At 37.6% G+C, this 15,955-nt stretch overlaps 1 protein-coding gene across 1 annotated transcript in view; it reads right to left on the bottom strand.

Annotated features, from left to right (window-relative positions):
• The window catches only part of LOC112838136 (uncharacterized), a gene marked incomplete at its 5' end in the record, with an annotated part of 234,215 nt that overhangs the window by 19,740 nt on the left and 198,520 nt on the right, over nucleotides 1-15,955 (bottom strand). Inside the window, 2 exons of the mRNA XM_073877665.1 lie at nucleotides 269-521; nucleotides 2,574-2,792. Of these exons, the coding sequence (XP_073733766.1) occupies nucleotides 269-521; nucleotides 2,574-2,792 (472 nt within the window). The remainder of the gene's footprint in view (nucleotides 1-268; nucleotides 522-2,573; nucleotides 2,793-15,955) is intronic.

Genomic DNA, 15,955 nt, shown 5'->3' on the forward strand with positions numbered 1-15,955 from the left:
AATTGTGAAAATGCCCCCAATTAGTTTGAATTTAATTGCCAACATTATTTCCTGCTTATTCTGCAAATGTTCATTTAAGACAGTTATAAACACTTCAGTTGATTATAATAGACATCCGTCATTTTTATGATGAGGAAAAACTTAACTTCAATTTAAGAGAAACATTAAATTGTTCATGATTACTGAAACTTCCCATGTCAACCGATTCATGCACTAAAGCTAAATTCTATGTCAATAACTCATATCCTGATTATTTTACTTGACTTACCCCCAGGACAGTATCCACTATAAACACTGCCAGTGGGTCTAGAACTGTCCATAGTCCCATGGTAATGATTAACTTTGACAAGACGTCAGGGCAGGAGCCAAACAGTATCTGACAGCCCCATCTGATCAGGACCAAAGGAAGTATCGCTGCATTCAACACTAAAGGTCCCACCACAACCACAAGCAACTCTTCTCTGATTTGAAGTGAGGAAGTTGAGTAGCAAAGCTCAACCGTGAAAGGGGAAAAATGGAATCTGTGGGAAAATAAAGCAACCACATATGTGTAAACAAGAGAAACTATACAAGATGCCAGGTATACAGAATAATTTTTAAATTACATGCTTCCTTTTTTCATATAGAAAAATTGACAGTTAATACTACCCCCAAATTGGGTGTCAGAAGGTTTCATCTTTTCCCAAACTCATAGGACCACCACGAGAGCTCACATTCTAGTAAAAGGCAAATTCTATCTTGGCCATTTTTCTTATGTCATGGGCAACCACAGAAAGAATAACAATTTTATCCACCGAACAGAGTATTCTCCAAGAACTGCCCTGCAGATAACACATACTCACAGGTAGGCTATGTGGAATGCAAAATATACCCCAGTGGACTTAGTAATGGGTCAACCTCTATCAGAAACCAGAAATGCAAGCCAGTCTAATCATTCTTCCGAGTTTTAACATACCTGATTAATTTTGCTGTGATTCCTCTAGATAGACTCTCAAATACAGAACAACACTGCTCTGCTACTAACAAAAATATCCTATCTCTTAGCTGTTTGAAAAGGGACAACTTGACACAACCTAAAAACTGAAGGGTCAAATCCAAGGTGAGCCCAGCAATTCAAGCAGCCTTGACCCAGGCATTGGCACCCTCTTTCTACAGTGAAGTGATACTTCATTGTGCTCTGTTTTCCCTCCCCTCTATTTCAGCCTTTGTCATTCTGCTCGTGGGCCCTTTTTGCCAGCTCTCTAGTAAAAAGAGTTCTTCATTTTATCCACTCCCTGACCTTTGCTTTGAAGGAAATTTTAAGCGTTGCTCTTATGCTGTTGTGAATGTCAAATGAAGCAATGTGTGCACATTTCGTAGCAGAGGACCTAACATAGAGTAAGAACAGAAGAAATGCTCATAGTCTCTGTAGTTACTGTCATGTCTCCTAACTCCAGTGTGACATGGAGCTAATGTAGAATTTAAGCCTGCAGATCTAGACAACAGCCAACAAAATATCCTATCCTATCTTAGGTCTTCTGATGCTTGAGAAATCAGATAAACCGGGCTGCCAATATATTTTTCTTGAAGTCCCATTTTATTCAACCAATAAAAATAGAGCTTTCTTTTTTTTTAATTGTAGAAATAAAAGAGCAGTTAGCAAAAAGCAACTAGCTCAAGCATATGACGTTTGTCCTTTCTGCTCTGGAATCCCTCACCCAAAAGAAAGAAAAAAGAGAGAGGGAGGGAAAAAAAAAAGAGGGAAGAAGAGAAGAAATATAATATCTAAATTATTAAAAATAGTAAAAATTCTCCCTTGAAGATACAGTAATTTAGTATATGTAAATATGCATATTCCAGGGCATTTACATATTTGTGATTTAATTTCAAAGCACGGTCAAAAGCTCTATATGTGTATATATACGCACGTATTCTTTTTCACAGCGTCTTAAAGTTGTTTGCAATTTTCTTAATTGAAAATATACACACATCTTTATTTTTATCTGCAACATCTACATTTGAGAAAATGAATTTTACTTGTATTGATTTCTATCTGTTTGTCTCTATATAGTGTCTTTGGAATCGTGTTTATGGAGAGATAACCTGCAAAGTGTCATCTTTTTCCAGAGTACAGTGGCCCAGAAAGCTGTCTGGGCTTGAGTTTGGTAATTGTTTGAATTCAATCATTTTGCAGAAGAAGCAATCTTTGCCTCCCTGAGCATAGGTGATAAATCATACTTACATTACTTCTAAAATACCTTCAGTCTGAGTCACTCTGATAAAATCAAAACAGAATAAAATACAGTTGCTAAGTTCCTTTTTGGGTTCTGCTCACAGAGCAGAACATACTTGAATCTGCTAAATTTTAGTTAAATATTGATGTGCCAGTTATGTATTTGTATATATACACGGCCCATAAGATGAGAATGTAACTGTAATCAATGTTCTTGCTCTTAGATAAAGACATTTTTGTCTCTTCAAATCATACCCGTCTTTTAGGTCTTCTGGCAAATGGATGGAGAGGAGTTTTGCACTTTCATCTGGATGACCGAGATGAAAATGAATCCCTTTGACTTGCAGGGGAAAGCACTCACTTTGTAACAGGAGTTGAAATGGCCTGGAGGAACAGCCACTGGCTAAGGTAATGCAGGTAGAGCCTCAGGAACCAGAGGGAAGCCATCAGCAGGATAATGTACCAGAAGCCCTGGCTTTGCCACTGAGCTAGCTGAAGTTCTGAAAACACGGACACCCGCACAAAATGGAGATGCTTGAGGAGTCCTCCAGATCCAGTACCACCGGCAAGGGACAAACAGCTGCAGACAAAGCAATAATGAATTTGGAGCTTAAGGTAAACTTAAAGCAGTAAAATATCTTGAAACCATAATAAAGACATTGTGAAAGTGAAATGGAATGAAATTATTTCATAAATACTTGGACTCAGGTTACTTAGGCTTCTTTTTGCTGTAATGGAGGACTAAAAGGGACTGTGGAGATGGGTATTATTGAGGAGGGCACGTGTTGTAATAAGTGCCAGGTGTTATGCACAAACAATGAATCATGGAACACAACATCAAAAACTATAATGATGTACTGTATGGTGACTAACATAACATAATAGTAAATAAATAAATAATAAATAAAAGGGACCATGGAAAGAAGCATGCAAATGGAAATGGAAAACAAAATCAAAATGAGGTATCTCTTCACATCCGTTAGGATGACAACTGTCCAAAAAAGCAAAAAAGAAAAAAGAAAGAAAAGAAAGCCAGAAAATAACAAGCATCAGTGAGGGTATAGAAAGATTGGAACTCTTGTGCACTACTGGTGGGAATGTGAATTGGTGCAGTTGCTGTGGGACACAGTATGACAGGTTCTCAAGAAATGAAAAATAGAGCTACCCTGGGGTGTCTGGGTGGCTGGGTCAGTTGAGCGTCCAACTCTCGATCTCGGCTCAGGTCATAATCTCAGGGTCGTTGGATCTGGCGCCATGTCAGGCTCAGTGCTGGGCACGGAGCCTGCTCGAGGTTCTCACTCTTCCTCTCCCTCTGCCCTCCGCCCCATTTATGCTCCCGAAAAGAAAAGAAAAGAAAAAAGAAACGAAATGAAACGAAGCAAAAAGAAAAGAAAAGTAGAACTAGTATATGATCCAGCAATATTCCTTCTGGGTATATATCCAAAAGAATTCAAAGCAGAATCTCAAGCAGATATTTGTGCACCTCTGTTCATAGCAGGATTATTCACAAAAGCCAAAAGGGAAAAGCTACCTAACTGTCCATCAAATGAAGTATTATTCAGGCTTAAAAAAGCAAGACCTTCTGACACCTGCCATGACATGTATGAACCTAGAGGACATTATGCTAAAGGAATTAGGCCAGTGATACAGAGACAAATACCGCATGATTCCACTTATTTGTGGTAGCTGGAGTAGTCAGATTCACAAAGATATAAGGTAGAATGAAGTTTACCAGGGTCGGAGTGGGGAGGGGTTTAATGGTATAAGTTTCCGTTTTGCAAGACGAAAAGGTTGTGGCGATTGCTTGCGCGATGATGTGAATGTACTTAACATTGCTGAACTGTATGTTTAAAAATGGTTAAGATGATAAATTTTATGTTTGTGTATTTTACAATAATAGGACATTTTAAAAGAAATATGGAAAAGAATTATTATGAATAATAAACTTATTTTAAAAAATCTTTAAAATCCATAATATATTCCTGTTTATCTCACCTACCCACAATGATCTTTATTAAAATTAGATTTTGTTATTTACCTACACCTTGTTAAAAGTTAACTATTTTATTTAAAAAATTGAAATGAGTTATTAAGATACCATTGAAAATATGCAAATGAGAATTTGAAACTTTAAAGTTCTCTTATTCCTTAACACAATACTGACATTCTGTTGAAACTACACATAAAATAATTACATGCAGGGTGTTCTTTCTGATTTGGGCCAGGTTTCCTCTTTCTGTCTGGTATTGGGATCAAGAGATGTTTTCAAAGTTTCTAAAATTAGAGTTTTTGCAGGAAAGAAGATGAAGAAGTATCTGAAAATAAGTTAGAGGCAGAACTCATTCCCCACCTAATCCCAAGGATATGTGCAGGAAATACACAGTAGAGTTCCCATAGTTTGGTGACTAAAAGTACAAGCTCTGGACTCTGCCTGTCTACACAGAATTCCTTTCAATGCCTTAGCTTGCTCGTATGGAAAGGGCGGATGATAACAGTACCCACACACCAGGGTCAGTATGATGACTAAGTTAAGAGCTGTGAAACACTGAACAGTGAATCTTGTGCTGTCATCACAAAATAATCAAACACTCAATGCACTGCTTCGCCCTCTTCCCATATTTACCAGAGCTACTTTGAAATAAGCTGACCTTCCATCAAGCCCAAGAAATGTAGGAGATGATATGATTCCTTTTATTTTTAAAGGAATGTGTTATGTGCATATGTTGCTTCATTCAAACAGTAAATATCATCAGTATATACTATCACCAGCTTAACAGAATGTCAGTTTTGTTAAATCAGTGATCTATCTTTATGAAAACTAGGCTCCAGGTTCTGGATTAGCGTGTCTGATTCTATTCTAGAAAAATATTCTAGAATAATTCAGTAAATTCCTCAACAAAAAATGGCCCTGATTAAAAGCATCTTACCAAAGGAGAAGCTAGTATGATAGGAAGCAGCCCAGCGACAGTGATAAACCACAGAGAGTCGAGGCAGTGTGAGAACATAACAGAAATGAAATTCATAGATTCAAAAGATCGTATATACAAAAGCTCACCTCTCTCTGAAGACTATCTAAATATGATGATAATTGCACCATGAAAAGGAGAAGATAAATAATAGAAACAGGAGTCTTTGAGGGGATAAAAGAAAAAAAAACCTGATAACAGAAAGTAAAAGAAAAACATACTGTCCTTAGAACTCCAATCCATGACTTTAGCTTTTTGGTCTGTGCAGGACTCGGGAGGCACTAAACTTGACACTGGCAGTTCTTTTTTATTGTTTTTGTATGTATTTTGCCATGAAGGTGAAAAGCATCATCCAACCCATCGACATGCAGTCTGTTCTTTGCGTGCTTTTCAATTATACAAATGAGGAACAGCTAAACAGGAAACAGGCCCCTGAGAGGTTTTGGTTTCCCAATGGTAACAGAGTCCTCATAGAAGGATTCCAGAATACCTTACTACATTTATCATCATGTGAAATGAAGCCCAGAACTTTCTACACTGCTAAAGCAAAATATTCTGTGCATGCTCCTTTTCAGTTAATTATTCTGTTGCTGTTTTGCCTCTTCAAAGAGAAGAGAAAATCAAATACAGATTTGGCATTGTGCTGTTTGCAAAAACCCAGAAAATCTCAAATGATGCAAAACAGAAGAGACAGTAGCTTATTTGACCTTTGGAAATTTCCACTGTTCTTTTCACATCCATTGATATAAATGACTAAGCAGTTTAAATGTTTATGCACAGAACCCACCGTAAACTCATGATTTGTCATTACTTTCATGGATGAATATTTCCCACTCACATGCAGATACACATATTTGTTGGTGGGACATTTGAGTTAGGGCAAATAACACTAAAGTTTGACTGTGTACAATTTATATCGAATTCAAAATACTTAGTTACATTGTACCTCGTCAACACAATTTACTATTTGTTTTTACTTGTTTGTTTAACAGTGATAACTATAATATCTGGATCCCAATAATTAGGAAAGACCTGGAATCAATCATTTAGAGTTTGAAAAATTATATACTTCAAAGTTAGAAGTTAATACAGGAATTAGTTGATGCTAGATGGTGGCAAATAAAAGCAAGTATCAACAAGCTTGTTAGGTGAACAAAATTCATCAAGGAGCACCTTACAAACAATCCCCATATGATAGTGACAGTCCTTTTCTCTTAATCATTTTGAATTTGTACCTGAAATCCAAATGGGTACTAACAGAGAATTACATCCACGACTATCCCTCCATAAGTCGTTCTCGAAATATATTTCATTCAAAAGAAAATTCTGCAACCATGTTTTGAAATTTTCTTGAAAGAAAGCAACTCTTTTATTCTTGTATACATGTAAGGCACATTATAAAATGCAGTGCCATTGTACAAGATCTTCATCCACATTTCAACTGTTCTTTCCTTCCTCTGTAATCTTTCTTGGTTATGTACAAAGAGTATGACCATCAAAAGGATAATAAATGGCCTCTGCCACTGGGGTGTGTAATACGTATAGTGGGAATTGATTTGTTGGTTATGAAGGAAGCCATAGAGCACACAGATCACTGCAAAATCACATTGAGGCCAGCAGCTACTCCTCAGTTCATGCAGGCAACTCCTCTATTGCTCATGGGGTGAGCTGCCAGAGGCTGAGAAGAATGGTCAGGTCATCCAGTATTCAGCTATTAAATGAAACCTATTTCTCTGAACTTCAGCCACATTTCATATGACACACATATATCCCCCTTCCATGCCCAGTCCTTATAGAGACCCGATATCAAACAAGATTTCTATGATCCATCAGTGTAATAATAATAAAAAAAGACCAAAATTGCTTTGGAAGAAAAAAAAAGCACAGAATGCATTCTTAAACTCTCTTCGACGGTGAACAGGAGTCCTTAGGGATTTGTAGACAACAAAAACCCATCATTCATCAGCTGTGCATAATAATCCTTTTAAAAAGACACTATAGATAAATGGCACTAAAATTTCCATATTCCCTTTTTCTGGTATAACTAGCCATAGTCTAAATGTAGCATTTGTTTAAATCAAGTGTGTGTGTGTGTGTGTGTGTGTGTGTGTGTCTGTGTGTTTAATTCCTTTATTTGAGTGCTTCTCATTTCTCTTTTTATCATGTTCCATTTATCAAGTTTTGGAACATGGAATCCTCAGTGACTGTAAGACTTTCCTAAGGCTTAATAGTCAGTATTTCAGGGAGTCATTCTAATGGAGGTATCAAAGAAACATGGATAGGTCATACCCTGTTAATGGTGGAGAAGGCCTCATCATAGTCCCTCAGACTTTTGCCGAAGCTGAACTAAAGCCCCAGTAAATTAAGCAATTTACCCAAGTTGGCACAACTGTTAAGTTTTCTAACTCCTGTCTGCTGACTTGCCATGAGGAACTCTCCAACAGTTTCGCAAGACAAGGAACTCTAGGCTGTTTGAAAGTGAGCCCTTTTATTTGAAACTTGAAAGAAGGAAAGGATTCCTCCTTTATGGAAGCTGGTTTAATGGGCCACAACTCACTCAATCACCAGATCATCATTCTATGAATGTATATGTCAGGCCCTGTGATGATGTAGTAGGCAGGATAATGGTCTCCCCCAGATATGTCCACACCCTAACCCCTGTAACAGGTGATTTTGTTAAATTACATGACAAAGGGGAATTAAAGTAGCAGATGCAATTAAGTTTGCTAAGCAATTGGGTTTAAACTAGAGAGATTATGAGGGATTATTTGAGCGGGCCCAGTGAATTCACAAGGGTCCTTAAAAAGTGAAACTGGGAAGCAGAAGACACAGGGAGACAACCAGAGGGAGAACCAGAAGAATGGCAATGGAAGAAAGACTTGGCCCAAATTTGTTCGTTTTGCAGATTGAAGAAGAGAGCCAGGAGACAAGGGATGAGGCCAGCTACGAGGAGCTAGAATAAGTAAGGAAGCACTCTCCCTAGAATACAGAAAAAATGTAGTCCTGCTGACACCTAATTCTAGCCCAGTGACAACCATTGCAGACTTCTGACCTCCAGAACTGCAAAATAATAAGCTTGTGTTGCTTAAGCCACAAGCTTGTGGTCATGTGGGAAAGCAGCAAAAAATACTGATATAGATGGGTTCTGGATTTTCACAGATGAGCAACATGGTCACCCACCCATGGAAATGTCATTCTGTTGATAGAGACCGATGAGTGAAAAGACAAATAAAATCTGGGGATAAAATCCAGGGTGGGAAGTGGGACAGTGACATCCAGGATGCTATGAGAGAACACAAGATGGACACCCACCTCAAACTGGGCTAAAGAAGACTTCCCTCCTGAGACCTGTGAGGTAAAGAGGAATCAGACAAATGGGAGGAGAGGGAAAGCCCGGAGGGCGTGCCATCACATATGCCATTCTCCAAAGAATAGTGTTCCATTTCTAAAACTGAGAATAAGTTGAATTGTGTGGAGAAAGTCCAAGTAGGTGAAGACAGTTACAGAAACGGGAGGAGTTGGCATGTGGAAGCCTGGCCAGTGGATGTCATACTGCGATGTCTGGACCCCATCCTGCCACTCTCAGGAGCCCCTGGAGTATTTTAGAGGGGAGGACATGTGGCAGGGGTGGTGGTGCAGGGATTGCAATGTTCGTGTTTTAGAAACACTGCTCTGACTGCAGGGGGTAAATAGTTTGGGTAGGGTCCAGACCAAAGGGGAGAACAGATTATGACTTAGATGATGACTGACTAGTACTGCTCAACTATGAGCAGAAGTGTAGAGCTTTCAGAAGTATGGCACAGGTGTTCTTTGTTGTCATGATAACAGGAAGGCTGGCAAAGGCACCAAGCTTCCTGATGTGCTTGAGAGTCTCAAATGATGAAGATCTCTCTTGCTCCCTACATTGAGTTCCCTAGGGCTGCTATAACTACAAACTGGGTGATTATAAATAACATAAATGGGGATGCCTGGGTGGCTCAGTTGGTTAAGCGTCTTCCATTGGCTCAGGTCATGATCCCAAGATCCTGATTTCAAATCCCACAATTGGCTCCTCGCTCAGCGGGAAGCCTGCTTCTCCCTCTGCCTCTGCAGCTCCCCCTACTTGTGCTCTCTTTCTTTCTGACAAATAAATAAATAAAATATTTAAAAAAATAAATGAATTACAGAAAATGTATTCTATCACAGTTCTGGACTAAAAGTTCTCAATCAAGGTGTTGGTAGGGCCATGCTTTCTCTGAAGTTTCCAGGTGATGGTTGGGGTGGGTGGGTAGAGAGGGAAAGATTCTCCTTGCCTCTTCCAGCTTGTGGTGGCCTCAAGCATTCCTTGACTAGTGGAAGCAAAAATCCAATCTCTGCCTCAACTTTTCCATGGCTATCTTCCCTTTGTGTGTCTGTGTCTTTACAAATAAAGACACCAACCATATTAGATTAAGGGCCCACTCTATTCCAGTATGACCTCATCTTAGCTTACATTTGCAATGACCCTCTTTCTAGATAAGACCACATTCTGAGGTATGAGGCCTACAACTTCAACATATTACCTGAGGTAATACAATTCAACCCATAACACCTCCAAATGCCAACAACAGCCCTGTAGAGGAAAAGAGAATTGTTGGGGGGGTGTGGGCAGGACAGGGACAAACAGATGGATTTGAGAGATATTTGACCAAAGTGAACAATACTTGGAGACTGAATACGCGGTCTCCAAGAAAAGAATAAAAAATGGTTCCAAAGTTTCTGGCTCAGATAGCATATCCAAAGAGTGGATGAACATATTCGAAAAAAGCATTTGGTGAGGGAATGGGAAAAATGAGGAAAACAATAAGCTCATATTGACCTGCGTATGGAAATGCTCATGGTAAATCCAAGAGAATTTGCCCAATAGTCTGTTGTCCTGATGGAAATGAGGTTCAAGACGTATCAGAACTGGAAAACAGTTTGAAGTCACCAACATGGTAATTAGAAGACATTCGAGTGGTTGAGACCCACTGTCAATATCCAGCATGTGGAAATGATGTGAAAACTGAAAATAAATTATACAAATGCTAGTCCCTAGGATTAATATTAATGTTTTTTTTTGAATGGAATCAGCTATCATGACCTTGAACAACATAATTCAAGCACTCATTGAAGAAATTCTTTTCCCATATGCTGGTTTATAGCTGCAACCCCACTTAGTGTAGACAAAACCCTCCTCCTTCATTCACGTCCATGAAAAGTAGTTTATGGAAAAGAGTTTTTAAGGTAAGTGAAAATTTTTGGCATAGGCAGTAATAACTAATGTAATAATAGCAGCTCTTCTGTATGGAACACACTATGTAATATGTGTATACTATATTTAATTTACAGGGCCACTTTGGAGGGCAAGTGTTTCTACACACATTTTACAGATGAGGAAACGAGACATGAGAAAGTTCAAATTCCCTGCTTCAGATCATACAGCTATGAAGAGACAGAACAAGACAAGCATCTAGATTCAAACCTAATGTTAGTCTGATACCAAAACCTGTGTATTTCCATGATTCATGTGAGTGAGTACATGTGGGCTGATGGGGTTGGCAGGAAAGAGATTCACAACTCACTCACATGTCCCTAGAAGTTATACTGCAACTCAGTGAAAAATGCGATCGGATATTAATATTAATGTGTTAGAGAGTCTTTTAACTCCATGAAGGCAGGAACTGTCTGTCTTGTTCATTGCTATATCCCCAGGTCCTACCGCCATGCCCTATACATAGTAGGTGCTTAAAAACAAGTATTTGTAAAACAAATACTTTCTTAAACGTGTGGTTTTCTAAATGATTTAGGTAAAAATCATGATCTGCCTCAGGCAGTTGGCCAGTACCTTTAATTTACCATTTCAAGATTCATACAATCCATTGCAACCTAACTGTTTGGTGCTTAAGAAATCAGAAAACCACCATTAAAACTTTCTAAATGGCAGCTGAGCAAAGTCTCATAAATTCACAGCAGTATATTACTAAATGATTTGGCTGGTAGGGACTTTTGGGCAAGTTCACTATGATATCGTGTTTTAAAAGAAAATGAAGTAAAATATGCCAAGATAAGGGAACACTTATTTGGAAAGAGAGATAATTAATCAAAAAATGAATTATTACAGAGGGAGGGGCATTGGGGAGATGCACGAAATGAGTGGAGTCCAGACATATAAACTTCCAGCTATCAAATAAATAAGTTATGGGAATGTAACTTACAGCATGGTGACCATAGTTAATAATATCAAAATGCATATTTGAAAGTTGTCAAGAGAGTAAATCTTAAAAGTGCTTATCACAAAAGAAAAAAAAAATTTAACTCTATATGGCAGCAGATGGTAATAAGACTTACTGTGCTAATCATTTTACAATATACACAAATATCAAATCATCTTGTTGTACACCTGAAACTAATATAATGTTATGTGTCAATTATACCTCATTTAAAAAAAATGAATTACTACAATACTATTATCATATGCCAATTATTGGATTGATATGTATATAGCTTATAAATAACATCAGTATCAGTTTTATTTATATTTTTTACCAAAGTCATTAAAACACGCAAATCTGTTTTAGTTTATCATTATTTCAAGTATTTGGAAAAGTACTTTCACAAAAGTATCGGTACATATACAGATTTCACCAAAATGTTCTGGCTAAAATTGTTCTTCATTCTTTCAACTTTTACAAAACTTTTTGAAAAGGAAAACTTCACAAGTTTATCTTGATGTTAGCATTTTTAAACTAGATTTTCCCCCCTAAAATTGTGTCTCCTTGGCCAATTTGGGTATTATACTTTTAATATAACACATTGCACTTTTAACAGATTTAATTCAATTTATAACAAATGCCTCTAATTAAGTTAAAAGATCTTTGAAAATTGCTAAATCTTAGGGGTAATATTACCACTACTGACATTGAAATAATTGATCATTCCCACTGAGGCACAAAAGTATGAATGTTCTAATGAGAAAACAGGGATTGAAGTATGTTGAAAGAGTCCAAAGAGACTCCCAAACTCTTCAGGCTGTTATTTCCAGTGACAATCTCTAAATGGGAGTGGGACTGGGAGGGGGACAGGGACAGACAACACTCAGCCCAGAGCATAAAAAGACAATGAAAGCAAATTTCAAAAACAAAGTCACCACTTGGAGCAAAGGTGAAGGAGGGTTGTTTGCCTTTCTAAAATACTACCTCTTATTCAATATGTGTGTGTTTCTGTTTTATGTCAATTTTTGCCATCTACAAATAACATTTTCCCTAATAGTCCGTGCTAATAAATACTGGATGTGATGTTAGAACGCATCTATTTTTCCAAGAGAAATTCACTTAGAGCCAGGAATGAGTAAATATGATAATTAGGATATATGAGAGCTAAGAACAGCTAGTGCTCCTGACCAAACACCACCGCCAGAGCGGGGAGCAGACACACAGGAATTCAGCTAAAGTTTTTATTGCAGCTTTCCTTCTGGCTTTAGGAAGTCACTTACCTTTGCAGCTAATCTGTTAGTTAAGAAGGAGAACACCTACCTTGCTGGTGTTTACCTGGTCTAATTAGTTAAAATGTTTACAAAACACTTATGAAGTGAAAATAGCTACTTTATGCATAATGGAAGTTTTATTAATAACTGGAATGATAACTGATTTTACACACAATCCCATTACCGAGCTGCATGATAATGCCTAAGCAAGGCAGCATAAAAAAAAAAAAATTCACAGCTTAGACATAAGAATATCATCAGGAGGCTTCAGGACTTGTCAGGCTACCTACGGCGGCAGGATCGACAGAAGCAGATCTGCATACAGGCTGAGAGCACAGAGCCCATTTTAAATCTTAGCTCTTCTATTTACTAGTCTTGTATTTTGTGAATTATTTAATCTCTGGGTCTCAGATGCTTCCTCTAAAAATAGAAGATAGTCATGTCCACCTCTTTGAGTTAGGATTAAATGAGAGAAGATGTCAGATTTCCAGGAAGGTGCTTGCCACTTTTTTTTAATAAGATTTTATTTATTTAAGGGTACCCAGGTGGCTCAGGTGGTTAAGTGTCTGCCTTCGGCTCAGGTCATGATCCTGGAGTCCCGGGATCAAGCCCCACAGCAGGCTCTGTGCTCAGCAGAGAGTCTGCTTCTCCCTCTCTCTCTGCCCCTTCCCACTCATGCTCTCTCTCTTTCTCTCCCTTTAAATAAAATCTTTAAAATATTTTATTTATTTATTTGAGAGAGAGTGAGAGACAGAGATAGTGAGAGAGCAGGCTAGGGAGAAGAGGGAGAAGAAGGTCAGGGAAGAGAGGGAGAAGCAGGCTCCTGCTGAGCTGGTTCGGAACCCTTCCAGGGGCTCGAGCCCAGGACGCTGAGATCATGACCTGAGCCAAAGGCAGACACTTAACCAATTGAGCCACCCAGGCACCCCTGGTGCTTACCACTTTTAAAGGAGGACTGCTTTATAATACAAAGCTGGAAAGTCACTCAAGAGCAAGAAAGCCATTTCAAATCACAAAATTGGCTTCTAATTTCAACTCCACTCTTGGAGGCAATGGAAAAACATATTCAAATGGAAGGAATTGCACTGTGATTCTACCAAAGTCATCTATAGGTGGTTCAGACATTTAAATCAAAAAGCAAAAGATACAGCTTTGGATCTTCTTCTTTGCTTCTTTCCTAAAACCATAGTTTGGATAGTGTGTGCTAGATAAATAGGGGTTTGGGTTTTTTTGTTTGTTTGGGGGGTTTTTATTTTGTTTTGTTTTCTTTTTTTGCAGTAAGGAGTCCATAAATAGAAATGCAACCCAAACTATTGACAATAGTAGGTAGGCTGAAAATAAGAAAGAAAGCATATTCTCTCAGTGTACAGAAGAGCTTAAACAGAAGCTTGATAAACTATTATCATGTGTAACAGCACTAAAACGCACTCAGATTTTGTTTGTGGGATTGAGTTTAATTTTGCCATTTTTAGGGAAAATGTGGGCACACGTCAAATACATGGTCTCATATTATTTCACCCCAACAAGATGGTCTAATTCAGATATAAGTCAAGTAATCAAGTGAAGATGAAGTCAAATTAGGAAAAAGTCATGACCAGATGTTGACAAGAAGTCTGAGGGTGCCATCCCTGCCCTTTTGTTTGGTGTCTGGAGCAATGGATAGCTCTTACTAGTGTTCAAGATTTGTTCAGCTGAATTGAATCAAATTGAATTGAGTTGAATTGAATTGAATTGAATTGAATTGAATTGAAAAATGCACATAGCATAATAAATGAGCTTTATTTAATAGTATATAGTAACATATATATATTTTTGATATATAATATCAAAAGGAAATTTCTAGCATAGTTTTAAAAGTATGAATTTTTATAATCAAATGGAGCAGGGACTGAGAATCAACTCTTTCACAACATACCTGTGTGAACCTAAGTACTTAATCTCTCTAAAATAATGCCTATAAGGTACCCATACTTATAATAGTTATTACAAAGGTTAGTAAAGAAATCTAAAGAGAGAATGTAATATTTGTCTCATAATAAGTGCCTAATAAATATTAGTCAACAAAATTATTTATTTTATTGTCCTCAATAATAGTATTTTCTAAATAAATAATAATGAAAATTATTCTTCTCCCTGATTGCTTACCAGGAAGTATTCTTGCTGTAGAAATAAAATTGAAATCCTTCCAATTATGTCAAGAGAAGTTTTAGTAATTATTAATCCAAACCTTCTTTTACAATTTTTAAATAGGGGCACCTGGGTGGCTCAGTCGTTAAGGGTCTGCCTTCAGCTCAGGTCATGATCCCAGGGTCCTGGGATCGAGCCCTGCATCGGGCTCCCTGCTCGGTGGGAAGCCTGCTTCTCCCTCTCCCACTCCCCTTGTTTGTGTTTCCTCTCTCTCTCTGTTGAATAAATAAATAAATAAATAAATAAATAAATAAATCTTTAAAAAAAATAAATAAAACTTCTAAATAAATACCTAAAAAGGGAGGGATGTATATCTCATAATTTAGTACAAGAAAAATACATAATACAATATAGTAACTCTTTTTCTTTCCAATTTAATTCTGAGTTGTTTTATTTAGCCGCCTATTGTAAAAAGTAATTTGTGTTGATAGCTCTGAGGAAATCTAGAAATTAAAGAGCTAATTAAATTTTTTCTCAGTAATTTCTGAGTCTCTGTATCAATATATATGTAAGTGTGTGTGTGCACATGCACGTGTGTGTACACACAAATATTTAAACATCTAAGAATGGGGGCGCCTGGGTGGCTCAGTTGTTAAGCGTCTGCCTTCGGCTCAGGTCATGATCCCAGGGTCCTGGGATCGAGTCCCACATTGGGCTCCCTGCTTGTGAGACTGCTTCTTCCTCTCCCTCTACCTCCTGCTCCCCCTGCTTGTGCTCTCTCTCTCTGTCAAATAAATAAAAATCTTTAAATAAATAAAAATAAAAAATAAATATCTACAAATGGACAAATACTGCTAGATGTTTCTGGAAGTTGACCTTCCATGATACCTATTTTGACTAACCATTTCTTCTGGACAAACACATCTAACCTTTAAGCCATGTTTCCAAAGGAATCATATATCATGTACCTGGTAGGGCTGAGCTAGAATGTCAGAAATTATGATCAGGAAAGGGATGAGAGGTAATGAGAAACTGACCTATTGTTGTGAACTTACTATTTGTGGAGGATCTTAAGAACGTTTTTACTATCTTAAGTTAAAAAATAATAAGTAACCTATAAAATATTTAAATAATAGCCTCACTTCTATAAATGGTTTGGCATTCTCA

This window comes from Callorhinus ursinus, unplaced genomic scaffold (assembly GCF_003265705.2).
Source record: "Callorhinus ursinus isolate GAN/ISIS: 27379988/994484 unplaced genomic scaffold, GSC_fseal_2.0 scaffold26, whole genome shotgun sequence".
Taxonomy (NCBI): Eukaryota; Metazoa; Chordata; class Mammalia; order Carnivora; family Otariidae; genus Callorhinus; species Callorhinus ursinus.